This window comes from Gracilinanus agilis, chromosome 4 (assembly GCF_016433145.1).
Source record: "Gracilinanus agilis isolate LMUSP501 chromosome 4, AgileGrace, whole genome shotgun sequence".
Classification (NCBI taxonomy): Eukaryota; Metazoa; Chordata; class Mammalia; order Didelphimorphia; family Didelphidae; genus Gracilinanus; species Gracilinanus agilis.
The window spans coordinates 171476529-171494260 of NC_058133.1; the positions used below are offsets into that span (position 1 = coordinate 171476529).

Genomic DNA, 17732 nt, shown 5'->3' on the forward strand with positions numbered 1-17732 from the left:
CTTTCCCTGTTCTTAGCACTCCATCTCTCCCTTTGCTGTGCCTTTGCCTGGCTGTTCTTGAGGCCTCACTTCCTCACCTTAGCTTTTAAGACTCAATACCTGTGCTACCCATAGGAAATTATTTTTCCTCATTTATTCGGGCCTTTCCTTTTTTTTTTTTTTTTCAAATGATCCTGCTTTTATTTGACTCTGTGCATGTTTTGTCCCCCTGTAGAATGTAAACTCTAGGAGAGTAGAGGCTGTTGTAAAAAATTTTTTTAAATCTTTGGAATTCTCAGTGCCTAGAAGTGTGGCTTATAGAAGTATGGGTATATTTAATAAATACCTGGGAAATAGAATGGAAGAGGTTGATTAATTTTGTAATCTCTGAACTGAAAGAGCAAAACTAGAAACAAACTTCAGGGTTGATTTAAATATTTTACATTTTTCTCTTTTTTAGTTCTTTCTGGAGGTGGATATCTTCTTACATCATAAGAATTATAAGAGGTAAGTAACATAATGGTTTACATATTTGAAATATTGTAAAAATTAATATACTAAAATATTAAATTGCAAGGCAGGTATAAAAAATATCCTACTTGGAAATGGGAAAACTTGTGGTATGGTATTTCATGAGCAAGGAATTAATGACAGAAACAGTATACAAGGGGGCAGCTAGGTGGCTCAGTGGATTGAGAGCCAAGCCTAGAGACAGGACCTCTTAGGTTCAAATGTGGCCTTAGACACTGCCTAGCTGTGTGACCCTGGGCAAGTCACTTAACCCCCATTGCCTAGCCCTTACTGCTCTTCTGCCTTAGAACCAATATATGATATTGATTCTAAGATGGAAGGTATAGATTAAAAAAAAAAAACCACAAAACAGTATATAAGGAAATTCATTATTTTCCACCCTTCCCTGAGAAATCTCTAGATCTGAACACCATTCTTTGAATAGATGGCTGGAATCAACCAAGGCAGGATGGAGCATGAAATTGCTTTTGAACTATGTGAACATCTACTCTGGCTTTCCTTCTTTGTCCTTTTTTTCTCCCTAGTGATAACTTGGACTCATTTCTAAATCTGCTCATCTTAAACTAAAGTCGAATTATATGTGCCCTCAAGTCTCTTCCAGATCTTTTATCCAATGACTTTTCTTCTCTTGAACTGACTGTCTAAATTAACCTTCTATAGGACAAATGTAGTTTGGCTGACTTGGAGGTTCATGTTTTTTCAGAATACAAATTTTAATTAGCTAATTACTTAGTACACATGCACTAGCAAAATAATGGGGCTGAAATTTCTGTCCAGGTGACCAAATTCTAGGGCATATTTTGGTCTTCCTGACTTTGTATAAGTACAGTCTGTTTCCTGAAACTGCTAAAAACAAAGCTAGGAACCACTATCAACGATGGAATTTTATAATTCATCATTGGAATTTCTGCATATTGATTCCTTGCCATCATTCAAGAATAGTTTGTTAAATTTTCGTTGTTGTTTAGTTGTGTCTGACTCTTCATGACCCCAATTTGAAGTTTTCTTTACAAAGATACTGAAGTAGTTTGCCATTTCCTTCTTCAGCTCATTTTATAGATAATTATAAATATGAAAAATGATAAAGGCTGATATAATAATATAAATTAGTATTTTAATTAAAGCCATGCTGATAGATAAAATCATTAGACCACGCGCTTGTAAGCATTCAAAACTGCCGCCTCCATTACTGTCTCGAGTCTGCTGGCCAAGAGCCTACTGGCAAAGAACCCACTCCCTCCTAACCCAGGAGATTTAAGCTCTTCCCTGGGTCAAGACGTAGGCCTTCCCAAGCCCAAAAACCCAGAAACAGAAACCAGTTGGACCATGTTGGATCACGGGAAATGTAGTTTTGATACATTTCCCATGTCCATAGAAATATATACACTTTTAGATGGCATTCCCCAAATTTCACTTTTACATGAGTAAACAAGGCTAATGACTTACTCAGGGTCACATAACTAGTAAGTATCTGAAACCAGATTTAAACTCATGAATATTAGTCTTCCTGATTCCAAGCAAAGTGCTTTATCCACTGTACTATGTCTATAACTCTTCATTTAAGAATCAATTAAGAGTTGATTAAACTCTTTTGGATGGTTTTACAACTACTGCTCCGAATCCATGTGTTTGAATAGATAAGTCTTATAATCAGTTTTTTAAAAGGCTACTCATGGATTTCTTTTTTCCCTTTTAAGAAATTAAAAATTTTTATTTTCAATGAGAAGGTAAGAAATATGATGTCCAGTATACATAGAAAGTCTTGTTAAATACTTTCACTTTAGCCATCACATACATTTCTGATCCATTCAGTTCCCATGTGGATTTTTTTGTCACTTGGCCCATTTTTGTAAAAAACTGCACCAAATAAAATGTTATCTGTAGTGAACAAGCCATACCTGACATTTGGCCACATGCTGAAGACAGAGGTTGCCAAATTGTTTTGCTCCCCTCAAGTGGATCCCTTACAGTATAGGCTCCAAAGAGCTTTTGATTTAATTACCCCAGGATCAGATTTTCTTATTTTTTTCTTCATCTCTCTTTTTCCTTTATCTGTCTTAGCTAATTTTGAGATGATCATTTTATTGAGTCCTTATTGTAGAGAACATGCTAGCCTACATCTGAAGGAGTTTCTTCTTTTGGGAATTCCTTGTACCAGTGAAATCAGAGGCTCAATACACATCTCTGTTCATCTTATTTAATGCAGAAATGTAACTATGGATTCCAGATGTAATACCCTATCATTTCAGTTCTGACTGGGAAGCTAGGATCTCCTCCTGAATGTTTTACCTAGCACCTGTGTACCTCTTAATGTGAGAATTGTTTAGTTTCCTCTTGTCTGCTTTACACATTGGTTTCATTCTGTGTGATTCTGTGTGTGTGTGTGTGTGTGTGTGTGTGTACAAAACAAAGCCCTCAAACTTACTGACTTTCTGATTAAACTTATTATATTATATTATATTATATACTATATTATATTATATACTATATTATATGTAATATATTATATGTAATATATTAAAATATAAATATTAAATATTAAGATATATTAAAATATATATTAAAAAAGAAGTTTCACTTGTATAGAGAACTTGCTATACCAGTGGAGGAATATCTAATGAACACTTGCTTTTTTCTATATTTGCTGCATGAATTTTCATATTTTGACATAGTTTCAGAGTAAAAAAAATTCTAATCTCAATTTCCTTTTTTAGGAGATGTTTGTTTATTTCAGGTGCTGATAAATTGTTGTAGTCATTCTTCTAGTATCTAGCTTTTATGAAAATTGTTTTTCCCCTTTAAGAGAACCAGTTTTGTCTTATTGGTTTAAAAAAAAATCCCTGCTAAAATAATAGTACTTAAGAAGTTTTTACACATGTACTGTAAAGGGGAGAAGAAGTAACTTTGTTTTCTAGGGCAGCAATCCCTAATTTTGGTGTTTTGTTTGACTTAACAATATTCTTCCTTCTTCATATCCCACTTAAAATCCCCTATGGCATTTAGTTATTTAAAATGAAAATAATTTTTTTACATAAACAAAAATTTTTAACATTTTGATGTTTTAAAATTTAGAATTCCATTTTATCTTCTCCCTCCTCCTCCTGAGAAGACAAGAAATTAAATATAGATTACACATGTTGCAGTCACGCAAAATATTTCTATATTTTCCATCCTGAGAAAATTCAGACACAAAAACAATAATAAAGAAAGCACTTCAATCTGCATTCAGACTATCAGTTCTTTTTTTTTTTTAACTCCCACCTCTGACCGTAATCATGGGCAAATTACATCAGGCATATCCATGAGATTATAAGTTTTAGACTGTTTATGATCTTCTTTGATGGAGAGAGTCTCCATACTAATGAAATCATAAGTACATGGCATATTGATAGCTATGTATGCATATGCAGATATATGCTATATCTTCTAGTGTCTAACATAGTACATTATACTTAGTATTATTCACTTTAAAGCTTGTTGAATGACTGTGTGTGTGTGTGTGTGTATAGACATATATATATATATATCTATACATATATATGGGAAGAGAGAAAGAGAGTGGATAGCATTTTTAAGTCCTTCAGAATTGTCTTGGATCATTGTATTGCTCAGAATAGCAAAGTCTTTCATAGTTGATCATCCCACAATATTGCTGTTATAGTGTTGTTCTGGTTCTATTCATTTACTTTCCCATCAGATCATGTTAGTCTTTGCAGAATTTTTTGAAAGCATTCTGATTGTCTTTTTTTTCTTTCTTTTAAAACCCTTACCTTTCATCTTAGAATAAATACTGTTTATTGGTTCCAAGGCAGAAGAATGATAAGCCAGGCAATGGGGGTTAAGTGACTTACCCAGAGTCACACAGCTAGAAAGTATCTGAGGCCAGATTTGAACTCAAGACTTGCCCCTCCCCCCAGTCTCTAGGCCTGACTTACACTTACCTGCTTGTCATTTCTAAATTACACAATAGTGGAATGAAAATAAAATTAATTTTATTTAATGAATTTTATGATATCCTCATGAGATAGACATGTTGAAATGTCACAAAATTTGTGTTGGTTTTCATTTAGAGTAAAATGGCTACAACTTGTTTGATACTAAGCCTTTTAAACATTCTGATAATTAGAACTTCATTGAATTTTGTTTGATGGGGTAAATATTTGTCATAATTGCATTGTTGCATTCTTTTCTTAGAAATCCTTTCTATTTTTCCTATAACTTGCCTCTGCATTGTCTATTTATACCCAATAAGATGCTTTTTCTAAGAAAGTTGGACTTATTTTAGCCTACATCTTGGCTGTTGAAATTTTCTGATAGATTTGCTGCTTCCTAACATTAAAGCCAATATCAAAAGCTGATAAATTTTTTGGGGTAATTTCTATCCACATAATTGGACAGTGAAATAAAAGACAAGACTAGGATCATTTTTGAAAAACAAAATATTTTCTGGAATTTGTTCCAAAACAGTTTCTGTCTCTCTTTTTTTTTTAGATACACATATATTCATTCAACAAGCTTTTAAAGTGAATAATATGAAGTATAATGTTCAATAATAGACACTAGGTGATATATCTGTATATCTGTATATGCTTACATATACACATCTATCTGTATGCTATATATTTATGATTTCATTGGTATGGAGACTCATTCTACTAATGAAGATCATAAACAGTTCATAAAAATTTATATAATCTTATAGATTTGCCTGATGTAACTTGCCTATGTTACATCATTAGGCATGGGATATTAAAAAAAATTATTTATTTCATGATAGATACATAATAGTGCGTTTTATCTGGAGTCAGAAAGACTTGGGTTCAGATCTCTAGTACTACTAGCTATTTGACCTTGGTCTAATCTCTTAATTCTTTGAGCCTTAGATACTTTTAACTAGAAAGGCTTTTAGAGGTTTTGTAATACAACCCTATACTTTTAAAGATGAGGCCCAGAGAGTTGAAGTAGCTTGCCTATCCCCCCATAGGTGGGAAGGGGTACAGGCAAGATTTGAATCTAGAACCTTTGACTTTAGAGCTAGACTGACACAGGTTGTTGGGGAAATGCCTCCATCAAGGAAATCTTGTATCCTTCACATAGTTGATATAAATATTACCCACAGTGGATTTTAAAGATATGACCACAAAGTATGCTAGAGCTAGAAGGGAATTTTGAGACCTTGTAGTCTGACTCCATACCTTCACAGATGAGGACACTGAAGTTGGCTTGTTTAGAGAGTTCCAAGAGTCGGAAGAAACAGATTGGACAACTATTACTACTTGATTTTTAATCAAGGAATAGCTATTATATGTCTATGTGTGTGTGTGTATATACATATATAAATTTAACTAAGTATCAAATTTTAAAAAACAAAATAAAACTAAATAAGCAAAATCCCAGTATTCTATTTGGCAACCAGAAACTTTCTTAGACTACATTTGTAAAGGTTTCCTTATCATTGTAACTTGGTCAGCCATGAACTATTGAGGGCTATAGAAATGGCTTAAGAAACTTAGAAAGAAAGTATGACACTTTGGGGAAGAGATTAATTATTACTTACTAGGTAGAAGTAGGTGGTATGACACCAGATTTTATTCCATATTTGGGAAAATAAAAATGCTGAGATATTCAGAAAAGGTTTTTTTTTTTCATTTTCTGCCTCATTCCTACATTATTATTCATTCTATTTTATTTTGTTCTATGACATTTTTTTTTCTAGCTCTGAGAGCCTACTTTGATGATATAATGGATGAACCTTCTTCCTTGGCCAAGCCTTTGGAGCTGAACCAGCACTCTCGATTCATAATTGGCTCTGTGTCCGAAGATAATTCTGAGGATGAGATCAGCAACTTGGTGAAACTGGATCTGTTGGAGGAGAAAGAAGGATCTTTGTCACCAGCTTCTGTCAGCTCAGATACTCTCTCTGACTTGGGACTCCCAAGCCTACAAGATGGCTTGGCCTTACACATGAGGTATAAAGAAGTTTGCTCATTGAGTAGTTATTCTAATTGCTTGAGAATCTTGCCGTATGAATGAATGGACAAATTATGCTAGGGAGAGAATACTTAACTGGAATATAGATTTAGAAAGAATTCTCTCTCTGCCTTCCTCACCCATTTCTTCCTTAAATATCAGGTCTTTGGGAAGTGATAGGTAGAGCTTAGGAATTTGGTACATTGCTTCATTGACCAGCATTGTTGAAATTGTCTCTGATTAAATAGACCCTACATGCAAGCAAATTTGGTTTTTAGTTGTCTTTCACTCAACCTTATCATATCACTAAGTTCACAGGGGATTTAGGATCATAAATTTAGAGTTATAAGGGACCTCAGAAGGGATCTAGTTCAAATCCCTCATTTTATAGGAAACTTAGATCTGGACAGGTTAAGTGATTTGTACAGTGTCATATAGACTTTAATTATCATCTTTGGAATTCACACTCAGGTCCTCTACTTCCAATTCCTGTTTTTTTTTCACTGTTGTCTTCTGGTGTGTATCTCAATATTGTAAATTTTAGGCATAAGGTAGGGTTCCGTGGCTCTGATTTCTTTAGGGACTAAATTATTTTTATGTTATGAGAAATTTTTATTACTATTACTCTTTTTTAGTTTTGGTTGAATATCTAGCTGACTCCTGGTGATATGCTTTGTTTCTTGTATGAAAGGACCTAGATAAATAGAAGTTGTGGTTACTGTTGAAGTTACTGCTATTATTATCTAGGAGAATCTATATTTAATAGTCATAAAAATCATCCAGCTACTCTACTAAATACTTTAATAGAGTGTAAATAAGTTGCCCGAGTCTTTTTGGGAGTTCTTTGAGGCAGTGAGCTTTACCTTTTCAGGTAGCTAGTTGAAAGGTGAAGGATAAAAGAGCCTACTTCCATCCTGTGATTAGAGAATTTTGGAGCTAGAGGAATTTTAGAAGTTCTGTAGTCCAGCCTTTTCATTTTATACAGGAAGCAAATGAGGTCCAGAAGGATGAAATATCTTGTATGAAGGTGTTGAGTGCTTAAGTTACTTATTATATTGAGACTAGATCCTAGAACTCCCAACTCCATTTGTCCATTGCTCTTTCCACCAATACTGTTGTATTCTGAAATGGAACTAGCCTCAAAACGGGGCAAGTTGTTTATATGGAGATAGGTGGTCAAAGGGCTCTGTCTCTGGGGAATGTGGGAAAGAGGGGTTTAGAGATGAAGGGACCTAAAGGATATGGAAACCAACTCCCTCATTTTGCATATTAGAAAACTGAGACCCAAAGGAAATAAGCAATTTAGCCAGGATTATAGAGGTAGTAGAAAGTGGATCTTGGATTGAAACTCAAGTCCTCTGGAAGAGTCTTTTTATGTGTGCAAAGTTTCTTGAGTTATTTCACAACTGATGGTGATTGATATGTAACTTTTTCTGTGGGGCTGTGGAGCATTTAGGTTTGAAAAATGGGATCAAGTACATGAAACTTGATATCTTTCTCCTATGATAGGAAACTGAAAGCTTAGTATTATTAGGATGGCACCAGAGCAGGAAATCCAGCCAAAAATAAGATAAGATAGTTTATAGAACCAGTCTTTGCAACAGTTTGGATTTGAAGTAGAGAAACCAGATGTTGGTACTCACACTGAAATGGCATGATAAGCAGCATAATACCTGCAAACTTCTCTGTTATTATAAAACTCATGACTGCAGCACATGGATATCTTGTGACTGGTGTGGTCAGTGGCTAGAGAAGTTGTGGTATCACTTTAGTTAATAAGGGGCCTGTTTCTCATTTGACCTTTTAAAAAAAACTCATTTGAGGCTAATCCCCATTCAGGGCATGTTATCGGGAATAATTTTAAGGAATAAACTTAAAGCACTATATGAAGGTTAGCTATTATTTTTGAAAGCCAAAGAAATTGACATATATATTGACATAATCGTTTATATTTATACTTCATTTCCATATACATATGTATAAATAATAAAATAGCTATATATATATATATATACATATATATATATGTATTTTTTTAACCCTTGTACTTCGGTGTATTGTCTCATAGGTGGAAGATTGATAAGGGTGGGCAATGGGGGTCAAGTGACTTGCCCAGGGTCACACAGCTGGGAAGTGGCTGAGGCCGGGTTTGAACCTAGGACCTCCTGTCTCTAGGCCTGACTCTCACTCCACTGAGCTACCCAGCTGCCCCTAAAATAGCTATATTTTTGAGGATATTACTATAGGTAGTCTTAGAGCCAATAATATTGTGATGTTTTTAATAAATCTGTAATTTCATTATTGTGGATAAATCCTTCATTATTGAACATTTACAGTTCTTCCTAGGTGATTCTTGCCCATGTCTTTCCATAAATTCTCCAGAGAACTTTTACCAAATTATGTAAGGACTTCTTCCAGGTCTTAATGTTTTATGAATGGCAGTGCAACCATTGGGCTGTCCATTTGCCATCCCTCACTTTTATTGCTTACTTACTTTATTTTCTTATCTGTCCATGATGCTGTTTCTTGAGTATGAATCATCACTGCAGTTTATGCTTCCATTTATTTACACCTGTATGTCTCTTCCATTGCCTGTCCTCTAGCTTTCCTGCTGTTTTGTTTTGTGGGAGATGGTGTCTTGTTTTGCATACACTGAAGGTTATCAGGAACCTCTTGGTGGGAGGCAGCACTTGCTGGTTGGATAGCTTGGGACTTTTGAGCACTCTGTGCCATTTCCCCAGGCTATACTCCTTTCTGTTTAATTCTGGGTCCAACTTACTGTCTATCTGTTGGAAGACAGACATATTATTGGTTGAGTTACTCATCTAGTCTAACTTCATGCCATAATCTGGGCAATATTCATTCCTTGATCTTTCCTATGTGGATTCTTAGACTAGTGGTTTTTTAAGTGATCTCACTGATGAGGCGCTGTAGTGTTTAGGGCTCAGTGTACTCAGTAAGTCATCTACCTAGGAACATTTCCTGGACTAATAATAGCAATAATTCATGTTTGTTTAGTACTTTACAGTTTACAAAGCACTTTAATGACAATACATCAAGTAAGTAGTAAAGTCATAATATCCTGATTTTACAGATGGTGAAACTGAGGCTTAAAGAAGGGAAGAAAACCAGGAGTTAGATCTAGATCTTCTGCCTTTAAGCCACTTCTCTTTCTTCTCTACATGGCCTCTTAGCACCTGACTTTTTTGGACCAAGAGAGGTGATAGTCCCTATATATGGTGAGAGAAATTGGATATGGGATTTTATTCTGCCATGTTAATGTTAGTCCTGGGTTTTAGGTGGCCCAAGAAATAGCATTTTTGGAGATGGGTACAATTGGGAGGAATAGAACACAGTTTCTCAAGGTAAGGATCACCTTTGGATGACATAATCAAAGTCTTCTTTTGTTTATTGAAATTTGGAAACCTTTTTCTAATTGGCTTCCTCTCTCATTGATTTTTTAACCTCTGTGGGACAAAAACTTAGCAACAAGAAGGCCTGCCATGGCCTGGTGAGGTTATAGAGCACTAGACCTTTTTTTTAAAAACTCTTATCTTCTGTTTTAATATCAGTCCTAAGACAGAAGGGGAAGGGTTAGGTAAATGGGGATTAAGTTACTTGCCCAGGTACATACACACATAGACAAGAAGTGTCTGAGGTCAGATTTGAACTCAGGTCCTCCCAACTCAGGCCTGGCTTCTGTGCCCCCTATAGTTTTCTGTTTTTGCAAGTTGAAGTTACCAGTTGGTAACTGACACATGTGAGCTTCACCAGTAACTCATCAGTGAACCTTAGAGGCCACTCAGTGTAAGTGAAGACTGAATTCAAATTTATGAGTATGCATTCACTTGGTTTATTTACTTTGATAACTTTACTTGCTGGCATATCAAAATATCATGGATTTATAGATATTTTCTGTTAGTGTGGTGTTATGGAGGATTTCGAGGATTATAGGATTTTAGAAGTGGAAGGAACTTTAAAAGTTCAACTTCCCTTGTAAGACATGTAAGAGTTAAATTTAGAAGACTTGTGTCCTTAGAATTTTTATAAAGTTTATTAGAATTACTTGCATAGGTAAAGGCAGAGAGATAGAGAGAAACGCCTCTAGCTTGCCACGGGGCTTCTGTTGTAGCATCCCAGCACTTCAGTTCCTTAGCAGGATGCCTGAGACAGAGAGAGCATACTTCTCAAATCCTTTTAACCTCCCCCTCCCTTCCAGGTCAAATTAAGTCATCTCTTGATCAAGTATGTAGGCCACAGACCCATGACCCTGCTAGGTGATGAGTTTGCAAACATGCAGACTCCAGTGAGCTGTGTTACCCAGAAAGGGGAAAAGTATAGAACTTTCCTCACAGACAGGTGAGGGAAATGAGGCCTAGAGAGTAAAAGTGGCAGGGCTAAGATTTGAACCCCGTTTCTTTAATACCATATCTATTGGGGGCAAGTAGGTAGCACAGTGGATAGAGTGCCAGACCTAGAATCAGGAGGATCTGTGTTAAAATATAGCCTCAGTCACTTAACCCTAATTACCTAACCCTTGCTGCTCTTCTGTCTTAGAATGCATATTAAAATAGAAGGTAAGTATCTCAAACAAGCAAACAAAAAGAAATCCATATATATTGGTCTAGCACACTAGATTGAGATTATGCGAGGTTGTTCCACACACTTCAAAGGCAGTACAATTTCAGATCACCCTTTGATTGTCTATTGTCTAGCCAAATACAGTTAGAATTATAATGATTTGTGCCTAGGATTTGAGGAAGAATTTAAATGAGGAACCTAACTTCAAGGCATATTATTACTTACCTAGTGTACTAAATCTGCTTGCTGTTAGATTGGAAAAATTTCTTTTGTATGGAGTATTTTCATTTGGTCTTGTGGGGAGGGGGTGCTGTTTTTTTAACTTCTGTATTGTGTATGATTTGTATCTCCTGGTGGTAGAAATACCTCATAATTGTGTTGAAAAGGCAACTTTTTTCTTAGAACAAATGCTAAAAGTTTCCAAGTATTTTATATTGAGCAAATGTTAGCAAGCTTTCTGTGCACGAACTGCTACTTTTTGTAGGTACATATTTTAAGAATAAGGATCTGTTGAAATGCAGCCAACAGTTCTCTTTTGGAAGGGAGATAGTGGTTGAATTTACACTGCTATTACTTTGTATTTAAATGCAACCCCATCCTGCTTTTGGTCTCTGGAATTGAGAAATGAGTCATTTTAAATGAGAATATCTGTCATCTACTTCTGAGGGAATATTTTTTTCCCCTATTCAGTGATCATTTTATCAAGCACCTGTTCTGTGTCAGAGAGAACTGGAAAGTTTGTTAAAAGATCTCCTTTCTATAAAAGTGCTTTAAAATCTTTGGAAGAACCAAGATAGAGAAAGAATAAAAGTCTTGTGCAATTGTAAATTATGTTCATACTTTCCATGAATATGAAATGCTTAGATACCAAAGATAAATAATGTATTCTTTCTCACATAATATTCTGACAAAGTACTCTGTTAACATTAAAGATATTAAAAAAAGGGAGGGGGAAGGAACAATATGTACAAAAATATTTTAAGCAGCTTTTTTTAGGAGGGCAAAGATTTGGAAAGTAAGGGGATAATCATCAATTGGAATGGTTTAATAAGATATACTAAATGATTGTAATGGAATACTATTGTGCTCTAAGAAATGACAAGTAGGAGGAACTCAGAAAAACCTAAAAAGACTTAACTAGACGGATGCAGAGTGAAATAAGCAGAACAAGGAGAACATTGTATACATTGACAGGAATACTTTACAGTGAACAACTGTGAATGACAGCTATCCTCAGCAAATGATCCAAAAATATCCCAAAGGACAAATGATAAAAAATGCCATCTACTTCCAGAAAAAAAGAACTGAGTCTGAATTTAGACCAAAGCAAACTTTTTTCACTTAATTTTTTTTTCTATTTGAGTTTCCTTCCACAAAAAGATTAATATGGAAAAATGTTTCATATGATTGTACATGTAAAGTCTATATGAAATTGCTTACCATCTCAAGAGGGTTGGGGGATGGAATGGAGGGAGGGAGAGAATTTGAGGTACAATATTCTTTGGAAAATGTTGGAAATGGTTTTTACATATAATTGGGGGAAAAAAATAAAATTTAGTACCTTAAACATAAAGATGTTTTCTTGCAATTTCAAAAAAAATAGGCAAAGGGCCATAAATTTGAAGACTAGAATTTTCTCTAGAATTGTGCCTAATTTGCACAAAGGCTCTTAAGGTCACAATGCAGAGAGGTGAGGTCCTTTTAGAATTTCAGAGTGTTCACATCTATTCCTTGACTTTTTGGGGGTGAAATTAGAGTATAGGAATAACATGGAGAAAAAATTTTTTCCCATTTACAGTCTCATTTCTTGTATTACTTTAGAAGACTTGCAAATATGTTTTTCAGGATGATTAATCAAGGAGAAATTTTAGAACCCTGACTATTAAGGATATCCTTGTACTGCTGCTCCATCAATTTTTCTTTGACAAATATCAAGCATTAGACAAAGTTTGGAAGTTAGAAAATGTTTAATGAGAGTGAAGACATTGTTATATTCTGTTAGGAATAGTTTGGGAATGGAGGAGAGGAGATGGTAAGAAAATTTGTAGTTGGATTTTTCATATTTGTTGTAGGAATTATATTACAATAACTTTATCATTGGTTTTAAAATAAATTTTATAAGTGTCATTAAAATACTTCAGTACTTTAAGAACTTGTGATTTTATGTGAATATACTCCTTTCACTAAAACAGATCATAATCCCTCTATAGCTTGGTAAAATCATTTCTGAGAGTTGATGTGACCAAAAAAGTATCATTTTGTGGTCAATTTAGTAATGAATTTCTTCAAACTCACCTAAATTTTTATACTTAGTTTAGGGAATAGCAAGTAGGTCAGTTTGACTGAAATGGAGAATATAGAGAACATTGTGAAATAAGATAGAAAGACTGGATGCAGGGAGATCAGTTAGTAGGCTGTTATTACCTGTAGTCTAGTTAAGAGGCGATGAGGGTCTGAACTAGGGTAGTGGTCATATGACTAGAGAAAATGCTTTCAATAAAAATGAAGTTGGCGGTCCCAAAATTTGGTCAACTGGTTGACTGGGAGTGGGAGTGAAGGAACAGAAAGAATTGAGGCCAATTTAAAGGGATACTCATCTAGTTTACTGGAGAAATATTGTTGCCCTAGACTGAAATAGGAAAAATTGGATAGTTTGGGGAGTGAATAATGAGTTTTGTTTTAGATAAGACATATAGAAGATAACTGTAGGATGTCCAAATGGAAATAGCAGATACCTGGTGATATAAGATTACAATCCATGATAGAGCTTTGCTTGAGTGGGATTTCTACAACAAACTTTTGTATTTCTGTATGTGTGCAACCATCCTTTGGCTCTTTCAGAGAGAATGAGGTTTAGCTAATTCCCCTTCCCTGCACTCTCTCCTCCATGCTTGTCTATTCTCATGTATCCCAGTTATGACAAATAGCAGGTACCACTGCCCTTCTTCCTATTTTCTATACTAGTATATTCTGCCTTCTCTTTACTTTCCCTTCTCAATACTCTCAGAACAGAACCAATCTACCAGCAATACCTTTTTTTCTTAAAATTTAATACTCCCTCAACACTTTAAAAAGATTAAATAAGGTTCTGGGAATATACTTGTTTCTTTTCCCTCTGTTAGAATTTAATACTAGATCCTTTTTCAGCTTTTTTGAATTGCTTGAATAAATTGGATCTTTCTAGGTTTCTCTGAATTCTTGTGTTTGCTTTTCAAAGTTCCTAGGAAGGAAGGAAGCAAGCATTTATAAACATATACTGTGTATCAGATACTTTGCAAAGTGCTTTACATATATTACCTCCTTTGATTCTCACAACCATTCTGAAAGAAGGATATGATTAGGAAACTGAGATACACCTGAGGTGAGATGACTTGCTTAGGGTCATACAGAAGCTAGATTTGAACTCAGATCTTTTGTTACTTTTCATTCTGCACTAGATTATCTTCCAAAAGATTCTTTTGATTTTTCTGTGGAAAAGATCAGCTCTGGCCTTTTTTTATCAGAAATTCTTGATAGTCTTCTGTTCTATTAAAAGTCCATTTCCTACTCACTCACCCCTAAACTTTACAGGGCAAATCATTCTTCTATGCAAGCCTCTATTTTTTGCCTTCGCTTTTTAAAATAACCCATACCATCTGTCTTAGTATCAATTCTACTACAGAAGAGCAGCTTCTCTAGGTAAACAGGGTTTTAAGTGACTTGGCCCAAAGGGTTACATGGTTAGGAAGTATTCGAGTATTTGTTGTTGAAGGCTGGGGTTGCTATGGTAATTTTTGAAAATAAGACAATAATGAAATTTGCCACATTGATTTCCTTTCATTTGAACACTTAGAAGCCATTTCAGGATTATTAATTGACCTAATTTCAAAATTATGTTTCAGGGAACGGGGAGGCCTGAGGAGAGGGAAAGAGACTGGGGAATGACTGGCTGATGGAGCAGCCAGAACACATACAATATTTATTGGTGAAGTATTCTATTTTATACAGGTGTGGTTAACAGTACACCAATATAATTATAATAATAATATCAAAAATCGCTGATCACTATGACAAAAATAATAATAGTTTCCAATATTTTGAGAATTACCAAAAAGTGACACAGATACAAAAGGATGTAAGTGTTAAAATTAATGGATTGGCTAAATATATGAAAATTTTATTTATAAAGTAGAGAAATACAAAAGGGTAGAAAAGACATTAACCTAACTAACTAAATATTGTTCCAGTGTTTGGCTCAGCTAGGACTTGTTAACCTTTGGTCAGAATTAAGCTATCTCCAGAAGACAGGAAGGGAAAACCAGCTATCCACTCACCCAAGATAATGACTGGAGCTGAAGGTGACTCATGAGGTGTGCTTTCTTCTTTGAGCCAACCTTCTTAAAGCTGACTTTCTTCTTGAAGCTGACTTCCTTCTTGGAGTGACTCTCTTCTTGGAGTTCACTCTCTACTCCTTGAAGTGACTCTTCTTGGAGTCCACTCTCTACTCCTTCACTAGACTGCCTGCTTTTGTGGTGGTTTCCTGTCCCTGCCCCTTTTCATGGGGGCCATTCACAGTCTCCAAATTGTGTGAATTGTCACCTTTTGATTCATACCTTTCTGGAGTGAGTGAACTCTTCTTCTCACCTATGATCAAGTAAGGTATGAATTCACTAAGTGGTTTTCAAACTTCTCCTACCTACTTCAAGCTTGTGTCGATTCAAAGTTATTGCCAACCAAAATGTTAACTCCAACTAGGCAAAGAGAACAAAGGATTCCCTTTTCACAAGTGTGAACTCTAAGAGAACCAAGAATTCCCTTTTACAGGGGGCACATGCTGTTTGAATTGTTCCATTTGATTTGTTCTATTCAGGGTTGCCACAAACCTTCAATTTGTAAAAAAAATACAATGTGTGAAATGCTTAAGCAAAGTGTAATAAAGCAGTGAATCATGCCTGTTGATAAATCTCTGAGTTAAAGGATATGGTCAATTTTAATCACTTTATTTGCTAATTCCAAATTGATTTCCAAAATGGTTATACCAATTGGAGGTTCCCATTTTCTGATATCTGCTTCTTCATTGACTATTGCCATTTTAAGCCATTTTAGCCAGTTTTCAGGGTGTGAGGTGAAACCTCAGGGTTATTTCATTTACATTTCTTTTATTATTAGTGATTTTTTCAAGTGTTTATGAATTCTTCACTGTTTTTTTGAGAACTGTTTGTTCATATTTTTTAGTCTCTTTATCTATTGGGAATTGGATATTGTTTTAATGCATATCTTAATTGTTTATATGCCTTGGATACCAAACCCTTATCAAAGAAATTTGTTACAAAGATTTTTTTTTCCTCCATTAAACCATTACTTGTTCTAGATTCATTAATGTTGTTTAGAGAATTTTTCTTAATTTCTCCCTTTTTTTCCTTAAGAGGCAAGGGAGCAAAAAGATTTCTGAGTAAGAGCCCCCCTGCTGTGCAGGTTGTCAGTTGGTGACAGAAGGGTGTGGCTGGGAGTTGGTTAGTAATTTATTAGCAGTTGGAAAAGGGCTTTTTGTCTCTGGGTCCCCTGGGGAGAGGAGTGTGTCAGTATGTGGCTCACTCTCTCTGGGACTGACAGTTTTTCTAACAGACAGTTGGAGACAGAGAAATGGATTTAAGGCCTTAACACTTAACAGCCTTACTGATTCTTGATTAGCTTGGGTAGATAGGTAGATAGATAGTAAATTATTAGATATTCAGTGTAGAGCTGTCTAGGCCTGGGCCTAGCCCTGGCAGAAAAAACTACCCTCAAAGGCAGATAGATTTAGAGTTTTTTAGAAAATTTTAGTTAGGATTGGGATCTTAGGTATAGTTATAAGCTATTATAAGATTACTCTCACCTTTCTCCTTTCTATTTCCTATCTGTACTTTTCTAATAATAAACTTAAGTGTTTTGTGTTTAAGAAACTGCTCTTCTGATTTTGTTCAAACTCCTACCCCCAAAATTTAACCCTTCACAGTGTCTAACTCAGATTATTTTCAGTTTCATGTAACCAAAGTTATCTATTTTATCTTTTGTGTTTAAATTTTGTGTTAAAAAGAGATTAAAATTAATATACAAGAATTAAATATTAAATTTTATAAAGTTTTATAATAATAAATTAACATAAATAAAACTAGAGTGAAAAGGTGCTAAACTAACTTTAGCCATGCTTGTGAGAAGAGCAAAAGAGAAAAAGGGAAGAGCTACAGAACTTGTAAAACAATAACATAACCACACAAACACGGAGGCACAGGAGAGATAAAAGGGAATTTTGGGAAATACTAAGGGACTTGTGGGGAATGAAGTCCAAAGGTTAAAAATCTCCATTTATACATTGGTAATTATCTCTTTCCCACATTTGGCTAAGTATATTTCTTCTGCCTCTGGTTATGAGAGGTTCATAATCTCTTTCTCTTTCATTTTTTAAAAGTGTCTTTAATATTAAAGTTATTATATCCATTAGAAGGCATTGTGGAATATGGCATAAGATTAGTTTTAAGCATAACTTCTTCCAGACTATATTCTAGTTTTTTCCAGCAAATTTTATCAGATGGGTAGTTCTTCCCTAAGGAATTTATTGTCTCACTTTATTCAATTCCATTGCTTCTGAGATTTCTTTTTCTAGAATGTTTGTTAGTTATTTAAAAAAAAAAACTTAATGCAAGATGGTTTTG

At 34.8% G+C, this 17732-nt stretch overlaps 1 protein-coding gene across 1 annotated transcript in view; it reads left to right on the plus strand.

Moving 5' to 3' along the window:
* Positions 1-446: 446 nt before the first annotated feature.
* ACACA (acetyl-CoA carboxylase alpha) overlaps positions 447-17732 on the plus strand; it is a 246389-nt gene continuing 229103 nt past the window's right edge. The window contains exons 1-2 of the mRNA XM_044673681.1: positions 447-486; positions 6227-6479. Coding sequence (XP_044529616.1) covers positions 6253-6479 — 227 coding nt within the window. The 5' untranslated portion in view covers positions 447-486; positions 6227-6252. The remainder of the gene's footprint in view (positions 487-6226; positions 6480-17732) is intronic.